The following is a 20,966-nucleotide window of genomic DNA, read 5'->3' as shown; positions in this document are numbered from 1 at the left end:
ATATGCACACATGGGGCCTCATTTATGAAGCCCCTAGCACCATAGGAACGCAACTTTTTGTGACGTTCTGTGGCGCAGAAGCCAGCGTGATATTAATCAGGCAGCACTGAGCCACTTTTTTCGGCTTAATGTTGCATCATAAATAGCAGTCCCTTCAACGCAGTGTTCCGCGTAAAAGGGGCGTCCAATGGGTGTTGCTGGGGACGTTACCAGCAACATCCATGCCCTTTTGACACTGCCTCTGATATTCGAGAAATCGGAAATCTGATGCAGCGCCAAAAGCTTACGCCTCCCCAGGGGAGGCAGAAGGGAGGCTCAACGGGGATAAATATCTTGATACTGGGATAGGATAATGCACGTATTAAATATAATTACTGAACGCCCCTCCTGGGACACAGCAGAAGCTTGCCCATTGTGACTGCTGCCGCACCCCCTGAAGGCAAAACAGTTGCGTCGCTTTGCCAATCTGCCATTAATGCTGGCAAAGCGCCTGATAACCCAGCGGTGGAAGTCTTGAGCCCTGCCGCGGGTGGAGGTCTGGGGGGAGGAGGTATTGAGGGGGTCAGTGGTGGAGTGAGAAGCGTTGCACCGTGAAGAGAGTCGAGGGCTGCGAAAGTGTCTAATATCTCTAGAATGGGCACATCTGACTGAGCTATTTAAGGGTGAGGTGGAGGAATGTGAGGAGGCTGCGGGGCACAGTCCACGGAGGACCCCAGCGTGAAACAGGGTGTATGCCAACGGTTGAGTCTGGTAGTAGCTGTAGCCAGTCCAGTGGGGCTGAGGGTTGTAATCTCCTGTCTGACTGAGGCCATATCCTGGTGGGTGATGATACAAGCCTTCCCCCCCTCTGTTATGCCTGTCCGGAACCATCACAGTCCCCACTCTGGCCGATGTATTCGGCCTCTATCCTTCCCCGACTCCGCACTTGAAGTCTGGGTCCGCCCACTCCCATTCCCCTCCCGAGGTCAAGGATCTGTGACCCTCAGACTGAAATTCGTGGCAAGTGTTGGGTTAATTGGGAGGGTTGGGGTGGGTAGGGAGTTGGAGGGTTGTTTGGGAGGCAGAGCCCCCATAGATATCGAATCTTGAATATTGGGAACGTAGCGCAGGGGCATGGTTGGATACAAAGTAATGTGCTTGACTGAGGTACTATCAAGCTCTCGTATGTTTTATTTGGTCGGCATTGACAACTATGTGGCACGACGTGTAAGGTTGCATCGGATATATATGCTATATAGTTAGTTCATATGTAAAAGTATTGTGTTTCATGCATACTGTACTTCAATGGTCCTGTATATGCAAAAACAGAATAATAATTTGTTTAAAAAAAAAAAACACGGGGAGAAATATCTTTATTTCTCCTCGTTTGTGCTTTTTCTATGTGTGCTGCCTTCTGCAGCACAGATAGAAAGTGAAAAAACCTCATGTGATTATTGTTGTACAGAAAGGTTACCCTTCCTGTACAACAATATTCATCCCCGCAACGCAGCCACCCTAGTACCATGGTGCAGAGGTGCCTGCGTTGGCGCAGGCAGCCCATTGTGCGCCTGCGCAGGGAAAAAGGACAGGAATTCGCCTCATGTTATAGATACGGCGCATCCCTGCCATTTTAAATTGCCGTAGGGAAGCGCAGCAGGAAGGCCTGCTGCGCTTCCCTACGGCAAAACCTCATGAATGTGCCACATGGCATCTAACTCAAATTAACCATTGAAAGGTGCAGTACAAAATGCATGTAAATAGCTAAGTAATACTATTAGAATGTGCAACAATGTGTATACACGTGCACATAGCAATTACACACCGTAAGCATGTATTGGTGCACCATCTGATAAACTGACCTGTTCAGGGGCCACATTGCTCAGGTAGGTCAGCAAAGGGAAGGAGCACGCCATCCTTAGACCAATCCACAATATCAGTCATACCCTTTGTCTGCCAAACAGACAGTCGCCCCTGGTCCCACAGTGAACTAATACCTCACACATGGATACTGCGATGTCACGTGCATATGGGACATCAAGGTTTGGCCCTGTCAAGCCCCCCATCCAACCACGGCATGCTGTTTTGAGTACCCCTGGGAGGATGCCTGTTGGAATATGAAGGTACAGCACAATTTGCCAGAGTCCTTGAAGGGCAGGGCCCTCTGCCCCTGTTTCACAGTGTCCGGCAAACAATCACCCATGTTCTGCATGAGCCCTGTAAAATTGTCTGCTACATGATATGAGTTGCAAAAAGCAACTGCCCATCCCCCCGCGTAGCGTGCACACATCAGAGCAGTCAAGGCCACACACCGTCTACCCACCACACACAGGAACACCATAAACATGGACTTGAGTAGTTTCAAAGTTTGCGCAGGTAGACATAGGACACATGCCATGTATACTGATGTCAGCCTAAAGTAACACGTATCTATTACCTCCCAATTACAGCTGATCAAGGATATGGAGTCCAGAGTTGGGTTATGACACCATTTGGAAATCCAAGCACTGACCAACAGAAGGCATACAACCATGCCCATTGCCGGACAAGGAACATTATTGAACGCAGCTTCGGAATCCTGAAGTCAAGGTTCCGTTGCCTTGACGTATCAGGTGGAAGGCTACTTTATTCACCAGAAACTGTTTGCAAAATAATACTTACATGTGCGATACTCCACAACATTTGTGTCAAAACTAATGTGCCCTGGGAGGAGGAGGACCAGCAGCCTGGACAGGTGGATGATGATGAACATGTGCAACCCCAAGTGCAAGACCTCCACCACACAGCAGCAGGGATACGACGTCGATCACACATAGTGACTCAATTTTTCTCATGATGTAGAAAATTGAAGTCAGTAAAATGTACAATAAAGAACATTACACAATTTCAAGTTGCATCCTCAACTTTGTGTCCATTAACGTTCAAGTTCAAATCACAGATATATACATGTGCAGATGTACATCAAACTGCTGCTGCATGGCAGTGGAAGGACCTTGGTTGTGACAAGCTGTGGCACTGCCATAGCACAGGAAAGCAACATCCTATCAAAAACATGTTTCATAGTCGTGTGCAACCTTCTTTTGCATGAATAGATGGCATGCAGTGAATCATGCATACCGGCACCCTGAGTAAGCTATGTGTGTGTGGTGGTCCTGACAAGCATAGCTGCTGAAAGTGGCCACAAATATCACGCATGGAAAAACTTGTGCAAAAGCTCCTTGGGATGCTGATGTCTCACATATGGACATGTGAAAAGTGATGCAGCATTTCCGCCGTGGATAAGAAAAATACATACATGTCTGTGCAGAGTCACAGCTCAAGCAATGACATGCAGGCACTGGCAACAATGTGTGATGTAATGTCAGTCAGCTGCTGTGCAAGTTGGAAGTACCACTCACAGATCAATCGTTATTCACTCCGAATATACACACATATCATTTTACAGAAGGAAACGTTGGTGAGAAGAAGCCACACAAGTCAACATGCAATAAGGCAACATGTCGACACAGGTTACACACATGTACCATATGTGAAACATCCCTTGAACAACAACATGGGGTACAATGACAAGCCCCCTGTGCCACCAGAACATCACTTTGTCTGACGGACTGGTGGTGCATGGGGACCATCCATATGTACAGGGAGCGGGAAACCCACCCTGTGTGACTTCACATCTCCTTCCAAATACATAGGGGCAGATTTACAAGAAAGTGACGCATCTGTAGAGATGCGTCACTTTCCCTGCACCTACTTGCCAAATCCTTGCCTCACCATGGATGCACGGCGAACCATGGCGCAAGGATTGACAGATGCGTCAGAAATTCTGACGCATCTGTTGACGGAAAAATCACGTATTGCTGGAGTCGTGTCGCAAGCACAACGCAATTCCAGCAATGCCCAGGGCCGCCATATGCCTAACATGCTGCATCAATACTAACGCCTGCTTCAAGCAGGCGCAGGGTGTTGACGCAGCATGGATGTAAAAGTGACTCATTGAAATCTTGTAGATTTCACTGGGTCACTTATACGGGGCTTCCTGCGACAGAACGCCCACCCTGTACACATTAAACCTGACGCAGGTGTAATGTGGCGCAGGGCTTCACAACGTGACGCATCTCCCTAGATGCGTCACGTTGTTAATGGGCAGCAACTTTTACGCAGCCGCTGCGTCACAAAAGTGATGCAAGGACGGTGCGAAAGTGACGCAAGGGGCTTGTAATTCTGCCCCAAACACTTTACACACAGCACTTAGCGGAGATTATGAGTGCCATGTACGTTGCGGTGGTAGTTGACACACAACACACATGGAACAAGATACATATCCAGATTGACCAAATGAGTGAAAGCATGGAGATGCAACTGAATACTAAACCACCCTGGAGGTGGCGTAATCATTTGCAAAAAAGGAGACATTCCGTGCAAGATTACGGACTTCCTGTGCATCTCTGTCAATCAACAGGGATGCACCAGAAGTATCGAGCCATCTGCCCACCCGTGCGCAAACACAGATGTGCCGCATGTACAATGTGGTGCACCGTTGCGCATGGATGTGCAGATGCGTGTCGCATCCCCCTGTGCAAATGCGGTGCAAGTATGATCTTGGCCCTATCGCAAACATGCTGCATTAATACTTATACATGCTTCAAGAAGGCGCAGGCTTTTGATGCTGCATGGACGTCAAAGTGTCTGAGTGCAATATTGTACATGTCACTCAGCCACTTGTCTGAGGCGTTCCTGCACTGGAAGGCCACCAACCCCCCCCCCCCCCCCCCCCTGCCAGGATCACCAACATCTTGCGCAGGGCTCAACAACGTGACACATCTCACTAGATGTGTCACATTGTAAATAGCCAAAAGCATGGCACTGTCTTCGCCCCGCCACTGCATCACAAAAGTGATGTAACGGTGCGCTAAATATGGCGTAATGGGATTGTACTTTTACCACTTTGTATGTACGCCGTGCCTTATCCCGCTCCATATCTGTGCTGCAGTCCACAACACTAATTTCAAGGGGATAATGCATGCACACAGATAATATCTGGTGACGTACGCATCCATGCACCAGGCTCCAAGGGTCCTGGCCCACTGCATGCCTCAAGTTGTTGCACCAGTGCAGGGTGAAGCATGGATATGCAACATATTTCTGTGAATACGTGGCACACCTGCGCATTCAGGAGTGCAAAATGCAAATGCTGCTACGATGCTACACTTCCTGGTAGTTCTGCCCTCACACATACACATCTATACAGTGGCAAATCATGATTGAGTCACTCACACAATAGAAGAGTGTTGCATCTCAATGTAAAGTGTCGCAAGTAGCAAAGCGTGGATAATTTTTACATTCTGCAGCAATAACAACATGAAAAGTGACGCTTTTACACGTAAAGTATCGCTTCTACAGGAAAGTCTCGCAAATGCACACAAACCAGTAGCATCCCAATAATGCGCGACGCACTGTGACTTACGTCACGCTTCGTAATTATTAATTCATGATGCAACACGCAAAACAAATAAGCGTCACGCATGCATACCTGAGCCTAACTGCAATAAGTGACAATCTACGCATCAACGGAAGCGTGACGCAAAACGTCAAAACGTGTCGCATCGAAGCAGGAAATGATGCAATGATTCCAGAACCTCCCAAACAAGGAAGTGCACAGTTACTTTCACTTTCCCTTACTTGCTTTCGGTGTGTGCTTGCTGGTGGAGTTGTTTGGAGTCTGTGGTGTCCTGATTTGCCTTTCAAAGTGTCTTTTGTCTGTCCCCTGTGTCTTTTGCGGTGTGTTTTTATGTCTTTAGTGATTTGTGAGTCTTGTGTGTGTCTGTAACATTAGTATTGTGGGGTGTTTGTCGATTGGGGTAGTTAGTTTTAAGGCTTCATATAGGGGTGGGTTATTTTATTGTACATATTAGGTCAATCTTAACTAAGTTTCCTTTGTCGATTTTATTAAGTTTCCTTTACGTCATCATAAATCATGTCGGGAAGGTCTCGAAATTTAACCGATCGACAGTTTGGCGGGATGATATGGCTAATATTCCACTACCTGCCCCGGATGATCAGCATGGGGGGCAGGGTCAGTCAGGGGTATGACACAGCAGGGCGCAAGCGCCGGTGGACCACTGTGCAGCAACATCTGGGGCGTCTATTCCAGATCCAGCGGACAACCCACCAGATAAAGCACCGCTGGCAGGACGTCATCAGCAGGGAGGCTGACCTGCTCGATCATCTTGGCCTGGAAGTTGGTGGTCCAGTTGGTAAGTCAATGTTTCTTGTCACTCATATATTCTCTTCAGAGGTGCTAATCTATGCCATATCTCCCTCTGCACAAATCGTATGACCAATCAATTGGCGTTGCAATGGTCTGTTTGGATTTACATATGAGCGCATGCAATACAAAAGACTGTTCTGTGGCCACAGACACATATGTTGGAAACCATGGGGCAGATTTATGAGGGACTTGTGCCCCTTTGATGCCGCCGTAGCGTCACTTTTGTGACGCAGCGGTGGTGTAAACCCTGCGCCAGTTTGCGCCCTATTCACATCGTGACGCATCAATGGAGATGTGTCACGCTGTAAAGCTCTGCGCTACATTAAACCTGCGTCAGGTTTAATGTATGCAGGGTGGGTGTAACGGCGGAAATAACCCTCGGAAAAGTGACTCAGTCAAATCTATAATATGTGACTGACTCACTTTTCCGACAATGAGGCATCAAAACCCTGCACCTGCTTGAAGCAGGCGTAAGGCTTGACAGACCATGTTAGGGATGGGCAGGTTGGAACAGTGCTGGAGTTGCGTTGCGCTTGCAACACAACTTAAGCACTGCGGCAACCTTACACCATCGAATGCGTCACGCATCTGTTTATTCCTGCGCCATGATGCGCCGCATTGCAAATGCTGCGCATCATGGGTGGCGCAAGGGTAAACTTGTGTGACCCATCTCTCCTGGCGCATCCTTGCTGATTTGCAGGGATGCGCCAGGAAACCTCAATCGGCCCCAATATATATGATGTTGACATAGAAATTTTCTCTATTCACACAGACACATGCACCAGTTAAATAAATTGATTTTTCATAGTCATGCTGTGAACAAGGGGGAGGATGATTTGGATACAAAGGGGCAGATTCATGACGTCTGGCGCATCTCTGCTAATCAGCAGAGATGCGCCAGAGGAGTTGCCACGCATCTGCCCACTCGTGCGCCACCATTGATGCGCCGCATTCATGATGCGGCGCACCGTGGCACTCGGATGGGCAGATGCGTGACGCATCTGCCGTCGTATGGATGGTGCATTGCTGGAGTTGCTTTGCAACCGCAACGCAGCTCCAGCAAGGCTCTGGGTGCCCCTATCCCTAAAATGCTGCGTCAATCCTTACGCCTGCTTCAAGCAGGCGCAGGGATGTGACGCAGCATGGCTGGAAAAGTGACTGAGTGAAACCTTGTCGATTTCACTCAGCCACTTTTAGGAGGCGTTCCTGCGCCGGAACGCCCACACCTGCCCTGGAACGCCTACATGTGGCGCAGGGCTTCACAACGTGACGCATCTCCCAGATGCGTCACGTTGTAAATACCCCGCACCATGGCGCAGGATTTGCACCGCTGCTGCGTCACAAAAGTGACGCAACGGCGGCGTAAATGAGGCGCAAGTCAAACATAAATCTGCCCCATGATGTGTAATCACGGTGCCAAGCCCTGTGCTGGTACACAAACTGCCACCATGTGCAGGTGCAGGCAAACTTGCTAACATGTACATGGCTGCCTGCGTCGTGGGGCAGTAGTGTCTGTTCATGAAGGGACACCTTCATGCACCCTGTAGGAAACCGGGGTCTCCAGTCCCTAAGGGCGGTAACGTGACACGAGCGGCTGGGCACCCAAAGGCCTGTGTGTAAAGCAACCATACAACACGCACCTTGCATGGAATGGGGAACACACACAATAAGGTACGCCACACTGTAAAGGTTCATGCAAATAATTCAAGTTTATCCAAGTAGTTCGAGATAAATGCAGTTCATGTGATATAAATGCAATTCATGAGATGTAAATGCAGTTCATGCGATATAAATGCAATTCATGAGATGTAAATGCAGTTCCTCAGATATCAATGCAAGCTTCACTTAGATTAGCAGTGGATTCACCCGCCCCATATTCACCAGCACGTCATGCACCAGTAGGTTTCTAAAGGCTCTAGGCCACCCTAGTGTATCTCACTTCTCAGGGTAGGGTTTGGGGACTGTAGCGCCACTCCTAGGGCGTGCAGGGACCCAGGGCAGAACTCGTGGGCACACCGCTACTTTGGTTATCTGTAGCACCTCAGTGGCGATTCCCGCGCTTTACGCGCTGAGCGGTGAATACCTCAGAACAGCGCCTATTTCCACAGAGTGCTACTCGTGATTAACTGGCAATGACTACTTCAGAACGGGGCATCTAGACCAGAGCGCTGCTCGTAGTTGCCAACAGGGAACACTTTGGAACGGAGCATTTAACACAGAGCGCTGCTCGTAATCAATAGCCATGCATTTGTCATAACGGAGCATTTGAAACAGAGCCCTATCGTCATCATTCGCAAGGAATACTTCAGACTGGAGCATTTCAAACCGAGCGCCATTCGGAATCATTAGCAAGGAATACTTCAGAACGGAACATGAATAACAGAGTGCAACTCGTAAGCAATGACATTCAGCACTTCAGAACGGAACATGAAGAGCATAGTGCTACTCGTAATCAGTAACAGTGAATCTCTACACACGGAGCTAGTAGCAGGGAGCGCACCGGACTTGCGGAGCGAGTCTCTCGGGCTCCGGTGCAGTTTGTAGGGCACCACGCTTCAGTACAGTCACGGGGGGCACAAGGAAAGGATCCCTTGGCGGGGTCTCTCAGTCGTGGTGACCAGGGGGACTCCCAAGGAGAGGAAACCCGGGCTCAGGGTGTGGTGCGGCTCCCAAACATCAGGGGGCGCACCGGCGTCAATCACAGCATCCGGGCTTACCTTGCTCTTGACATCGGATGGCGTCCGCTCCATTGGCGATGTGGGAACTGGTCCTCGGCCTGGCGCACCTTCTTGCACAGCTGCGACGGCAGCAACGGGTCCCCGGGCTTCTCCACGGGCCTCGTGACACTGAAGGGCACTTCTTCCGGCCTTCCGCCCGCTGCGGTGAGCGCGCTTGCTTCCACGCCACAGGGGGGGGCTGAAATTAAGGAGGGGAGCTCCGCGCTCAGCGGAGCACGCTGCCGAGGGACCCAGGCCAGGTCAGGGAGCGCAGGGGTCACAGTGCTAGTACCTGGTCGATCCCCGGTGGTTCTTCAATCTGCTTTGCATAGGGTTTCGGGGGTCAGTCAGGACACGCAGTCTCAGCATTCAGTTACTGTTCTCAGGTGTTAGATGAAGTCTTGTTGGCGCAGATGGCTCTGGCGCCCTTAAGGGGGTTCTGTTACAGGGGGGTAGGGATGGAGTTAACGACTAGGTCCTTCCTAGTCAGGCTGGGCAGAGGTTCTTTTGGTCCTCCTACTGCTGTGCAAGATCAGAGGGTTTCACAGGGTCCCTCACTCACTTAAGAGGCAGCACCTAAATCCTGTCACTCTCAGAGGCATAAGTCCCTGGCTAAGCCCAACCGCCTACACTCCTGCGTGGATTCTCCAGCTCTGCTGTACCCCACTGGCCAACTCACCACAAAAAGTACCCTTCCTCACTTAAGTAGCCCTAGGTCAGGTGACCTCTAGCCAAGGCGGCTAAAGTAAAACGCCACCTCCCTCCTAGAAGGTTCCAGCACATTCCAGGAGCTTCCCCATTCTACCCATGGGACAAAAGGCAGGCTGGTGTCGCAACATTGTTGTGGGGTCCCAGCCAGCTCCTGGCAGCTAGGGTGCTACTATGAAAGACCACTCTGCAGTAGCAGGGGTCTTTGGCAGCCATCTTGGGAGAAGGGAGCACCTGCACCTTAACACTGATTGGCAATGAAAAGGCGCCCGGAGACCTAGTCCAACACAAAAATGATGGTGGACGAAAATTAGGCACGATCACAAATAGAAGGGGGGACCACCCTAGGGCTGACAGGTCCAACACACCCCAAGGTCACAAATGTCATGATTCTCTCCTCCAATGTGTGTAATCAAATGCAGCATGCATTGAGCAATGATAAATGAAATGATTAAATAGTCCCTTTTTCGAGACACAGTAGGTCAGCCTTAGGGTGGAGTGCCATCCTGATGGTTTCCCAGTTAATTGCCACTCTGTAAGTCTGGCCATGCATCAGTGGCTATGGGTGTTGTGTGTGAACATCCACATCTAACAACATGCAACATAGCAAGCCTTTTAAAAAATGAGTGCAAATTTTGCATATTCACAAGTGCATGGTAAAACACGCTTGCTGGATTTGCAGTTCATTGTCAATGTTAAGCATGAATCAGCACCACCAGGATGTAGAATATAGTGAAGTACTGTTGGAACAAGGAATATTTAAAATGTCAATGTTGTATTCCATTGCTTGGAATTTCAAACAGTGTGGTGCAGACAAAGGTCTGGGGTTGCATCATTCCTGCACTATCTTGTATTTCAGTCCATACCCTGTGCATATGTCACGATATACATGACTCTGGTTGCGTATGTAAGCATGCGGCATCAATAGATGAATCAAGCAGGCATCATCATCAGGATTAGCCTACTCACATGTGAGGGTCGCAATCCAGCTGCAGTTGCAGAGTCTGTTACATACATTTGAAAAGGAGAGGTGCACGGTGTGGTCTGCGCAGGATGTTTGTTGTCAGCTCATTGCATGTGGGTCGTAAGCATGCGCTAGTCCACTTAAGGTGCATAAGCTCACTATTACACACCCAGCTTCATTGTAAACGCTGAATGCTGGAGTGACGTGTGTGCCAGATTGGTAGGAGAGGTTGGTGACAGGGGTACATTAGTGATCATCAAAGGATGAGTATCATGGTAGATGCGCTGTCTGTGGTGCTCAATGTTGTCAAAGATGAGATGGAGGGGTAGCAGGTTTTGCATGAAGATATATGTTTACATTGACCTGTGTCTGAAAATGTCAATGATCCTGGAGGCACATGACATCTGTGTGGAAATATGAGCAGCGCTTGTTGTAGTGATCCTGTGAGGGGGACATGTCCGCATGCACAATGCTAGCTCTGCCAATGTAACTCGTGAAGTGGATTCTTAGTGTAGCATTTCTGGAGTTGCTGAGGATTGATTGGGTGAGTCATTTGCCCTTGTAAAATCTTGATGTGTGTGTGGATTGTTGAGATGGTGTCCTTGCTTTGGATCCTTATCAAGGGGATTTATGGTGTCTTAGCGTCCCCGTCCTTCATCGTTGCAAAATGGTGTCTGCATGTGTCTCACTAATGATGTGGTCTGTATGCGATCCGTGTTGACTTCCTGTGCTGCTGTGTGTCTGTGTTGGAGACTGTAGCAAAATCATCTAGACATTACGATAACCATCTGTGTGGTCCATTGAGAACCAATCTTGTGTAGTGCAAGGTGTTGTTGGCATTTTGGTTTGTGGCTCATTATAGTTGTTATTTGTCAAGAATCTGTAATTTCTGTGTGGGGTGCTAATTGTTTCATATGGATGCAGCTGTATGGTTGACAGGAGGTGTACGTCAGAACGGTCAGGCCATGGGGGTATGAGGTCTTGGTGTGGTGGATGTGTTGATGTTGCCACCGTCCTTGTGGCTGTGCCTTGTGGCCAGTTGCTACTGTGTGATGTCTACAAGCTTGTCAATGCATTTTGCTAACCTGTTGGCACGTCTGTAGTCAAGATGTGAGTTGAGCCATGTCACAAGTCTGTGGAACATGTATGCGAATGCATGTTGGGCAATGATGTATGTGATGTGGGTTGTGTACATACCTCAGGGGCATGTAGGTATTTGGACGAGGTTCCCACAGGGGTGTTGTCCTTGTTCTGACCTGGATCTGTGCACTTAGTCGTTTGATGTTGAGCGTGCAATGGCTTGTGCTTCACTTTGTGATGTAGATGTACCTATTGAGTGCAATGGCATGTGCACACACCAGACAGTTGTTGTAGACTAATCATGAAATGGGATGATTGATTGGTGAGTCATCTGCTAACTTGGGATGGAAAGGTAGCGTTTACCATGATTCCTGTGAGTAACGCTCCATCTGTTGCTAGTCTTTTTGCGGATGATACAGATCTCCATGGCTAGTCTTCAAAGGGTGGATACTTTGATGGCGATGCATGTCATGATCCAGAGTTGGTGTAGTTTTGTGTGTACGTAGTGTGCGTGTACTTGGTGGTGTACGCCAGGGTGCATTGTAGTCTGGATTAATGTCCATGGGTGTTGTTGGCTGTGTAATTTGCGTAGCGTGTAGATTTGCCACTGGTACAGTCCATACAAAGTGATCCAAGTTTGAGCTGATGGATTGTGTATATGCATGTCCAATGATTGAGTTTGGGCTTGTTGCTGGGTAAAGATGGCTTTGGCTGATGGTCCGATACTGTGCATCTGCAGTGTGTACATGCATCAAACTACATGTTCGCTTGAATGTATCATGGATGTACACCTTGAATGCTGTATACGTCAGGGTGGATGCACCTCAGGTGAATCAGCATCCCGAACGGAGTGTAAAGCAGGCAGCCAAATGTAACCCTTGTCATGTGTGAGCCACTATGCAACAGTCATCTGCAAGATCATATCAGTGTGCAATCAGTGAACATGATAGAGCTTTACATGCTGTGGGAATGTTGAGAGTCGAAGAAGCATTGTCAGTGTCTGTGGCTAATAAATGCTTACACATGTGCATGTGCATAAACACGTTTTTAAAACAGCAATCCTTACAGCAGTCAGCAACAGTGTCTGCATAAGGGCATGTGTGTTGAATCTGTTGATGCATGTGCGAAATCACAGGGATGGCACACATGTGTGTTCCACACTCAGTGAACATTGATGTGGAAGCAATCCAGTGTTTCCACTGTCCATGTGTGTTAGGAAAAATATGGCTGCACTCAATGTAAAAGGAGTGACACGTCCTGTTATTTCCATGCATGTGTCACGCTAAATAATGTTTTGGTCTAAATTTGCATGTACATATGATGTGATTCTATACCAATTTGTACTTCTGTTACTCTTCTTGTAGGTGGCCCACGGCCATATACACAGGGGGAGGTCGACAGCTTTGAAGACCCAAATGCCACCAGTGAGTATCCATGTTCATATAATTTGATGTGTATCAAGTGCGAGGATGGAAGCAAAACTGTGTATGAGTGCAACTATGGTACAATCACAACTTCCTGCTGCAGTCAGAACTTATCTTTTGCATCCAAATTCCAAACAACATGATGTAACATGTTGTGACCGTTGTACTACGTGTGGACATGTGTGGACAGATCAGAAGCCACAACACTGTCCGACACTCCTTGCCACTATCCACAAGGCAAAATGGAGTGGCCATTGCCACTGGGACTGGAGTAGCCGAAGCCAAGTTGATAAAACAGCATCTGAACCCTGCCAGAAGGAGAGGAGTGCATGCTGGGCACAGTGCTCACTACATGTTGGGGATGTAGCATTCACCAATTGTTGTATAGGGCGTGATTTCAGGGTTGCAGTGGGGGTGCAAGGTCAGAGTCAGCTGGTCTATGGATGTACATGGCTTGACATGCCTCTCAATATTGATTCAATGTGGTGACACAGAGAACAACCAGCCAATAAGTGGCCATGCTCAGTGTCCATGCTTGTCACATGGCTCGTCACGTCAGTGCACTGATTGCCCTAGAGCATGAAAGGTGACTAGGACTCAGACCTGCACAGAAAATGAATGCGCCTACATGTTAAAAATATTTTTTATTACAAAAATTACCAAGGCCAGATAGACAACAGATTATGTTCAGTATGCATGCAAGGTCGTGCTGTACGATTGTTACCATGAACAAGCCAAGCTGATCCACATTTCATATTTCATGTGAGAAAAGAGATCACTGTGACACCCAATGCAAATTTGTGAGGCTGTGTCCTTTCATCAGGGGTATACTGTGTTGAGAAAAGAATAACGATTAAAAAGGTAGCACACCTGTGATCAGATATGTAGATGAACACTAGTATGGCATGTGAATACACCGTGCTCCCCTCACCACTGGTGAATGTAACAAATGAAATAGAAAAAAACCCATGACTATCACGAGGATTACAATATACATTCCAATAGTTCCAAGCACTATGGAAATGGACATGACGCTATGGAAGCAAGCTGTAGCACACCAGAACTTCTGAGTGATCAAAATGAGTTGCACAAGAACAATAACAAGAGTGTGACAATTTATGTAGATGATATAATGGATGTCTCATGAAGCCTGAAGACAGTCAATGATGAATTTAGTTGAAGTTTAATTTTGGGCACCATTGATGTGTGGCAATTTTGACATACATACCACATGCCAATGGAGTTGAAGCATGGAATGGTCTTACAATTTGAATTGCACATTTGAATGCATCTAAATGTTGAATTCCACGACAATTTAAAATCTGTGTACACAATAGCAATTGTAACTGGAATGAGAATCTGTACATACAGTTAAACACAACTTCCATGGGTTTCCTGGGTGCACCATCTTATGCTAACACATACATGGACAAATGTCCAAAGTTCATATTCTTGAACACACTACGTGGCAAGAAGTTTTGCTATGTTCACCTCGATTCTTTGATATCATCTCCTTCCTTTCAACATTTGCGACGCCAGCCATGATTCTGAAAATACGCACACGTAACCAAATAGGTCCAAGGATACAATTCACACATCCTATCATCAGGTTGCACTCCTAGTCAACCTTCACGGTCTCGGCCACTCCATACTTACTACATATATGGCCTGCTGGTACATTAGCAACAGTGCACGCGTACCGCAAATCAATGATTCATGTGTCATATAAGTGTGCGCTCATCCCAAAAAATGACATTTGATCCTTCACGTCCGTGAACAATTTGGAGAAGTTCAAGTATATTGTAGTGACAGTTTAATGTCATCCTTGCATTAATTAGCCAATGTATCATGCTATGGAAAAATTGTCAGTGCAATTACCATCAACATCCCTAGCCCCAAAACATTTGTATATGGATGAGCCATAGGAATGGCAGTCAGACTTATTAATCAATCAATCAATCATTACTTTTGTAAATTGCTCTACTCACACGTGAGGGTCTCTATGCGCGGGGGGAGGTGTGCTGCTATTGTTCGAACAGCCTGTTCCTGAGTGCCCTCATGAAGGCAAGGAGGACCAGGCTCAGCTGTAGGAGGGTGTTCCAGGTCTTTGCGGCATGTTGGCAGTACAAACTCCTGCCGCTGGTAGGTCTTTGGATGTGGGGGACAGTGGCAAGGGCAAGGTCACTGAAAGGGCACTGGCAATTCTGGTAGTAGACGGTGATTATCCTGTTGAGGTATGTTTGACCGGTGTGGGGGAGTGCTCTGTGTGCATGGGTGAGAAGCTTGCAGGCGATCCTCTTGTTGACGGTGAGCCAATGCAGGGATCCCAGATGGGGTGTGATGTGGCTGTGGCAAGAGAAGTTGTGCACAAGGTGTGCAGAAGCGTTCTGTATGTGTTGCGGACGTTTACGGAGTTTGGCAGTGGCTCCCACATTGTCTGCATGTCAATGGTGCAGCCTGATGCAGACGAGGCCAAGGGTGAAGCTTCTACTGGTTGCAGTGGGGATCCACTTGTACATCTTGCTGAGCATGCGGAAGGTGTTGTAGCTGGCGGATGAGACGACGTTGACCTGCCTGGTCATGGTGAGTGTTGATTCGAGGTTGACCCCCAGGTTGCTTGCATGGTTGGTGTCTGCCGGTGCTGCTCTCAGTGTAGTTGTCCACCAGGAGTTGTCCCTGGCTGAGGGGGTGGATCCAAAGAAGAGGACCCCCGTCTTGGGTGAGTTTGGCTTCAGTCATTTGTTCGTCATCCACTCGTCAATGGCAGTCATTCCTTTGTGGATGTTGGTTTTGGTGTTGAGGTTGTCCTTGGTGAGGGAAAGGATCAGCTGTGTGTTGTCAGCGTAGGAGATGATGTGGAGGTGGTGCAGTTGTGCAACGTGTGCAAGCGTGCCCATGGAGATGATGAACAATGTTGTGCAGAGGGATGATCTTTGTGTTCTGCCGCTGATGATCTTTGAGGCTTGGGAGCAGAATGAGGGTAGGCGGAGGCTCTGGCTGCTGCCAGAGAGGAAGGAGGTGGTCCACTCCAGAGCCTTGCTTTGGATTCCTGCGTGTTTGAGGCATGTGCGTAGGGTGCGTTGACAGACATTGTTGAAGGCGGCTGAGAGGTCATGGCGGATGTGTGGCGCCCTTTCATCATTGTACATCAGGGGCCAGATGCCATTGGTGTCGGCAATGAGGCCATTGTCAATACTGGGATTCCTGCAGATGTCGGAGTGTGACAGGTCCAGGATGGTGTACTCCTCGAGGTAGCCGGTCAGTTGTTTGTTTGCAATCTTGTGCATGCCCTTTAGCAGGAATGGGAGCAGGGAAATTGTCTGGAAGTTCTTGAGGCCTCTTGCATCCACCTTGGATTCCTGGAGTGAGGCGTTGATCTCGGCGTGCATCAAAATTTGCTGGGAAGCTCGCACTCTCGAAGGAGATGTTGATGGCCTTGAGGAGATGGGTTGCGATGGTGGGGCTAGCTTTGCTGCACATGTGGTGCGCAAATGTGTCAGACGGTGAGATGGAGTGGATGGTGTACCTCATTTTGATGTTGTCCTTCACATTGCTACAGGTGAGCAGGGGGGTCAGTGTGGATGGTGGCCGGGGTGTCTGAGGTGTTGGTGCCTGTCAAGGTGTACGGGTTGTGGTAGCTGTTGTGGATGTCTGCAATATTGCAATGGAAGAGTGTGGCAAGGGTGTATCACAGGTCTTGCAGTTGTGGGATGTCATTGGTCTTGGAGCCAGGGTTGGAGGGTACCTTAATGATGTTGAATATCTCATTGTTATTGGGGGCGCTGTTGTCTATGCAGTCCTTGGTGGTGGCCCTTGTAGCAGTTCAGATGAGGTGATGGTGTCTGAGGATGCCGTTCTTGTGGCCCACATACTGTCTGGTGTCTGTTTGGGGTGCAATGTTTTATGTACTTTCTGGCATGTGTGTATGGAGGGCCGTATGTCCACAGTGAACCAGGCAGCCTTCTTGTCAATGTGTCTGTTGGAGGGTTCTGTGATCGGGGTGACAGTGTTGTGGCAGTCATTGATCAATTGCCTGCATTTGCATGTGGCGCAGTCAGTGTAGTTTGGGTTGGCGTGTGGGCTCTGGGCAAGGGTGTTGTCAAGCTGTTCATTGTTGTCTTTGATCTGGCTGCTGCATGTGATGTGTTGAATGTGTTGGGGTGTGGTGATTTGTCTTGGAGGTGTAGTGGATGCACCAATGGCCAGTCCAGTTTGGTGGTGTGGCTGAAAGGGACATGGGAGGTAGCCGAGGATCTTGGTCAAGCGTGCGTCTGGCGGAGTGGGTGTGCGTTTTGACGAGCTGACTGAGTCCGAGGTTGACTACCAGGGTGGAGGAGTTGTTGTGTTTGTGGTTCTTGAGGTGGAGGTTCAGGTGTACCAGGAGGATGTAGTCATGCGTGCAGAACCAATTGGCAATGGTGTCACAGAATTGAGGCCAGGGTCCAGGGGTTCTGTAGACGAGGGTTCCTCTGAGAATGGGGTTGTGGTATGTGTGGCTCTTCAAGTGCATGAGTTTGGCGGTGCTGAGGGTGTGGTCATTGATGTGTGAGGCCCAGAGGGTTTTGTGGTTGACCACGACAATGCCAAGTCCACCTCCTACTCCGTTGTTGCGGTCCCTGCCAGTGTTCTTGTAGCCGTCCAGAATGGCTATGGCAACGTCGGGCATGGAGGAGGCCTTCAGACATGTCTCCCCCAGGAAGGCAACATCCGTGGAAGATGTATGGATTGTGTCCACGAGTTGGATGGGGTGTTTGCGTACTGTGTATAGCATATGCTGTATTTGAATGCGTTTTGCCTTGTGCTGGGTCAATGAAAAGGTCAATTTGTAATGTATGGAAAATTCCTGTGGATATGCCTTGCAAGCTGCACATCAATATGTCTGTGAGTCATGTAGTTGGCATTCAATCTGTCAGTCATCACATTTCTCATGTGGTTCCATTGTGCTCGTGGACCCACCCACCTTGGATAGGTATGCAATATTCCTACAACGGAGTATAGATGACACTATGTACCATATGCACAGAATAAGAGCAAAGCTATGTGTCAAGTATGCATGTCTTCCATAATGTAGTGAAAAGGCTTATTCAATCCAATCAGTTTCCAGGATGATGTCAATATATGTGTACCAAAGCGGGTGTAGTGTCCATGCATTGACTTTTCCTACGTGTAACACAACAGATGGGAGCCCATGCGTGGTTCGTCCTCATGGAATTCCACACGGAATATTTCAAGCCTAGGGTGGCTTTTAGAAATTTGTAGTCCACAGCCATTTGTTTGTGGGACAGGAATCAGCCTCCTATTTGATTATTTTGCTGAAAGCCTCATCTCATGTCTAGACGTATCACAGACCCACTTTCACAATTAATGTTGGTACAGGACTTACAATGTGTGTCCCACAGATGATTGGATGTGTATGGCACAATCAATGAGATGGCCGATGGCCAGGATGACCCGGCCCAGCATGGTTGCATTAGCAGTTAATGCATGGACTGCAGGTGAGCATTTCTGCAGTCCACACACTTCAACAGCTAGTCATGTGTCCTTCTGATGTGACCCTTGGAAATGTAGTACTTGATTGTCCCTTTTTTCCCATGGAACAGATAAGGGATGATGTTGACATTGCTGTGACGTGCTTTAGTGCACAGGGTAGGTGACACTACGAACGTATTTCAACACACAAGTGTGGCACATCCTGTCTGATAGTGTTATATTCACATTCATGACAACATAAGACTTATGTCATGATGCTGTGACGAATCCTTGATCCGTTGTCATGATGACTGAGTTGCTGCAAGATATGGTAGATTTGTTACTGTGTTTTGGAGATTGGACAATACCCACAAAAACCATGGGCTACATGCAAGTGCTTGTAGCATGTATGCTGTGAACGCCAAGCTGACGTTAATTGCACCCTGCTAGTACTACATGGCATGCTGCATGCCATCCAATTTTAGTATTGTTATGAATTATGAGTCTCCTTGGTGTGTAGACAGCAAGCACATCTCTGTGTTCCAATATGCAATTGCCACTTCAGTGGATTCCTCTGTTGGAGTGTGAAATGAACGGGCTAGTGGTAAATATGCAAGGGAAGGAGTTCTTCTTCCATGACAAACTGTGACACTGTCAGAACCTAGCGTCCATTGCAGATTCATGTCCACATGACTCCATGACTGATACAAGGCGAGCCAGATGTCATTTTTGTGGGGAAATGATCACATGTCGTGATGCCTGTTGACTGGTTCTTACATTCATATGGCTCATCATTAATTAGTTACTATGTCAAGTGTGCCAAGGATTACCATGCAACCATGACATTCAGCTGACTGCACAGTATGTGCCGAGCTAAATCAGTACTTATGTATTGGTGTGTGTGGGCAACAAATGGAAAAGATGATTTGCCCAAATGTGTTTTACATTACACCTGACAGCATGCATTTCCTATGATTTAATGTCCGGCATGTTCTGGTGAACTGACACATGTCCACCTTTTCATACAGATAACATGAATGCAGAGGATGAGCGGGCTTTCCGCATAAGGAAGGCCCGATATCTACACATCCTCTCCGTGGCAAAGGGCTTCCGCTGGACCTCCCGCCAGTATGAGAAGCAGCGGGCTACCGACACGTGGACCACCGACCCCGCCTCAAGGGATGGCATGCAGCCACAACAGCATCCTCCCCCTCCCGTGGCCCCATCGACCTCATCAGCCGCTGTTGTCCCCAGTGGAGCAGCCTCTGGATCGTCTGCTCCACAGGCCATACCGGAGCAGGCAATGGACACCCTGATGTCCAGACTTGATTCCATGGACAGGAAAATCGAGAAGTTGGAGGAGAAATTGGACACGGTCCACCAGAGACTGGAATATTTGATTAGCCAAATCTAGGGGCTAATAGAAATATGGTTTACAGTTATTGTGTTTGTTAATATTATTATTTTGTAAGTATCATTTTGTTAGTGATTGTAGATTTTGTAGTATATGTAGGCATAGTTAGTTGAGATAGGTTTTTAGATGTAGATGTAGTTTTACGGTTTTTATCATAGGGTTTTTTTAAATACTTTTAGGGGTGGGGGGTAATGTTATGTGTGTTAATGTTTATGGAAAAAAAAAAAAAAATTGAAAAAAAAATATATATTTGTTTTAGTATGGTGTTATAGTTAGTAAATGTGTAGTTTAAGTATGTGTATGTCTATTGTGCATTGATGTCTTAAGGGGGAGTGGGGGGATGATGTCTACTTGTCTGCGTGATCATAGTTTAGCTTAGGTTAATAGAGTTAAGTTCGTTAGTGTAAGATTAGTTAGTTTAGATAGGTTTTGCTTTTTAGATTAGTTGTTTAGATAAGTTAGTGTGTTATGTAATGTAAATCTTGATCACCATTCTTATTTTATAAACCTTTCTTAACATACATTGGACTATATTCTATGTCATTCCGCATTTCATATGTGGTATGTGTGAGTTGGTGGGCACATGGACTGTGACCACCGGTTCCTGTTTGAGTGCATCATATTAGTACATTGAGGTCGGTTTGTGCTACATGTCTGACTAGATGTACATGTTCATGGAACACCTGTGCTTTGCTTTTGTTGGTAGCCAATATTGGTCTGACACATACATACGTTTTGGATTCTAATCATGAGTTTTCTGCCAACCTCTGCATGAAACTTTAGCAATATTCTGTCTCTGCTGGGTACCATGTTGACATATGTATGTGAAATACAGCTTTTATCTTACACAGATGTACTGAATGTACTCACCACACATCTGATCCCTCCGTGTTGTAATAGCTACACCATGTTCATGTGCAAGTGGTCATTGTGTTACAAGTGGCTA

At 47.7% G+C, this 20,966-nt stretch overlaps 1 protein-coding gene across 1 annotated transcript; it reads left to right on the top strand.

The window, feature by feature from the left end:
* Positions 1-6,037: 6,037 nt before the first annotated feature.
* LOC146811012 (uncharacterized) lies at positions 6,038-20,098 on the top strand. The gene is made up of 3 exons (XM_085615029.1): positions 6,038-6,230; positions 13,078-13,137; positions 19,635-20,098. Exons 1-3 carry the CDS (start codon positions 6,038-6,040, stop codon positions 20,018-20,020), a joined length of 639 nt encoding a protein of 212 aa, XP_085471155.1. The 3' UTR covers positions 20,021-20,098.
* Positions 20,099-20,966: the final 868 nt, after the last annotated feature.

Source organism: Triturus cristatus, chromosome 7 (assembly GCF_964204655.1).
Source record: "Triturus cristatus chromosome 7, aTriCri1.1, whole genome shotgun sequence".
NCBI lineage: Eukaryota > Metazoa > Chordata > Amphibia > Caudata > Salamandridae > Triturus > Triturus cristatus.
The sequence above is the reverse complement of the archived record's forward strand: the minus strand, read 5'-3'. Positions and strand labels throughout refer to the sequence as shown.

Bases quoted from the DNA above. Each gene is read 5' to 3' on its own strand.
- LOC146811012 (XM_085615029.1), top strand. From the start codon at position 6,038: ATGGGGGGCAGGGTCAGTCAGGGGTATGACACAGCAGGGCGCAAGCGC. The intron at 6,231-13,077 runs GTAAGTCAATGT...CTCTTCTTGTAG, and splicing joins GGAAGTTGGTGGTCCAGTTG to GTGGCCCACGGCCATATACA. The intron at 13,138-19,634 runs GTGAGTATCCAT...CTTTTCATACAG, and splicing joins TGAAGACCCAAATGCCACCA to ATAACATGAATGCAGAGGAT.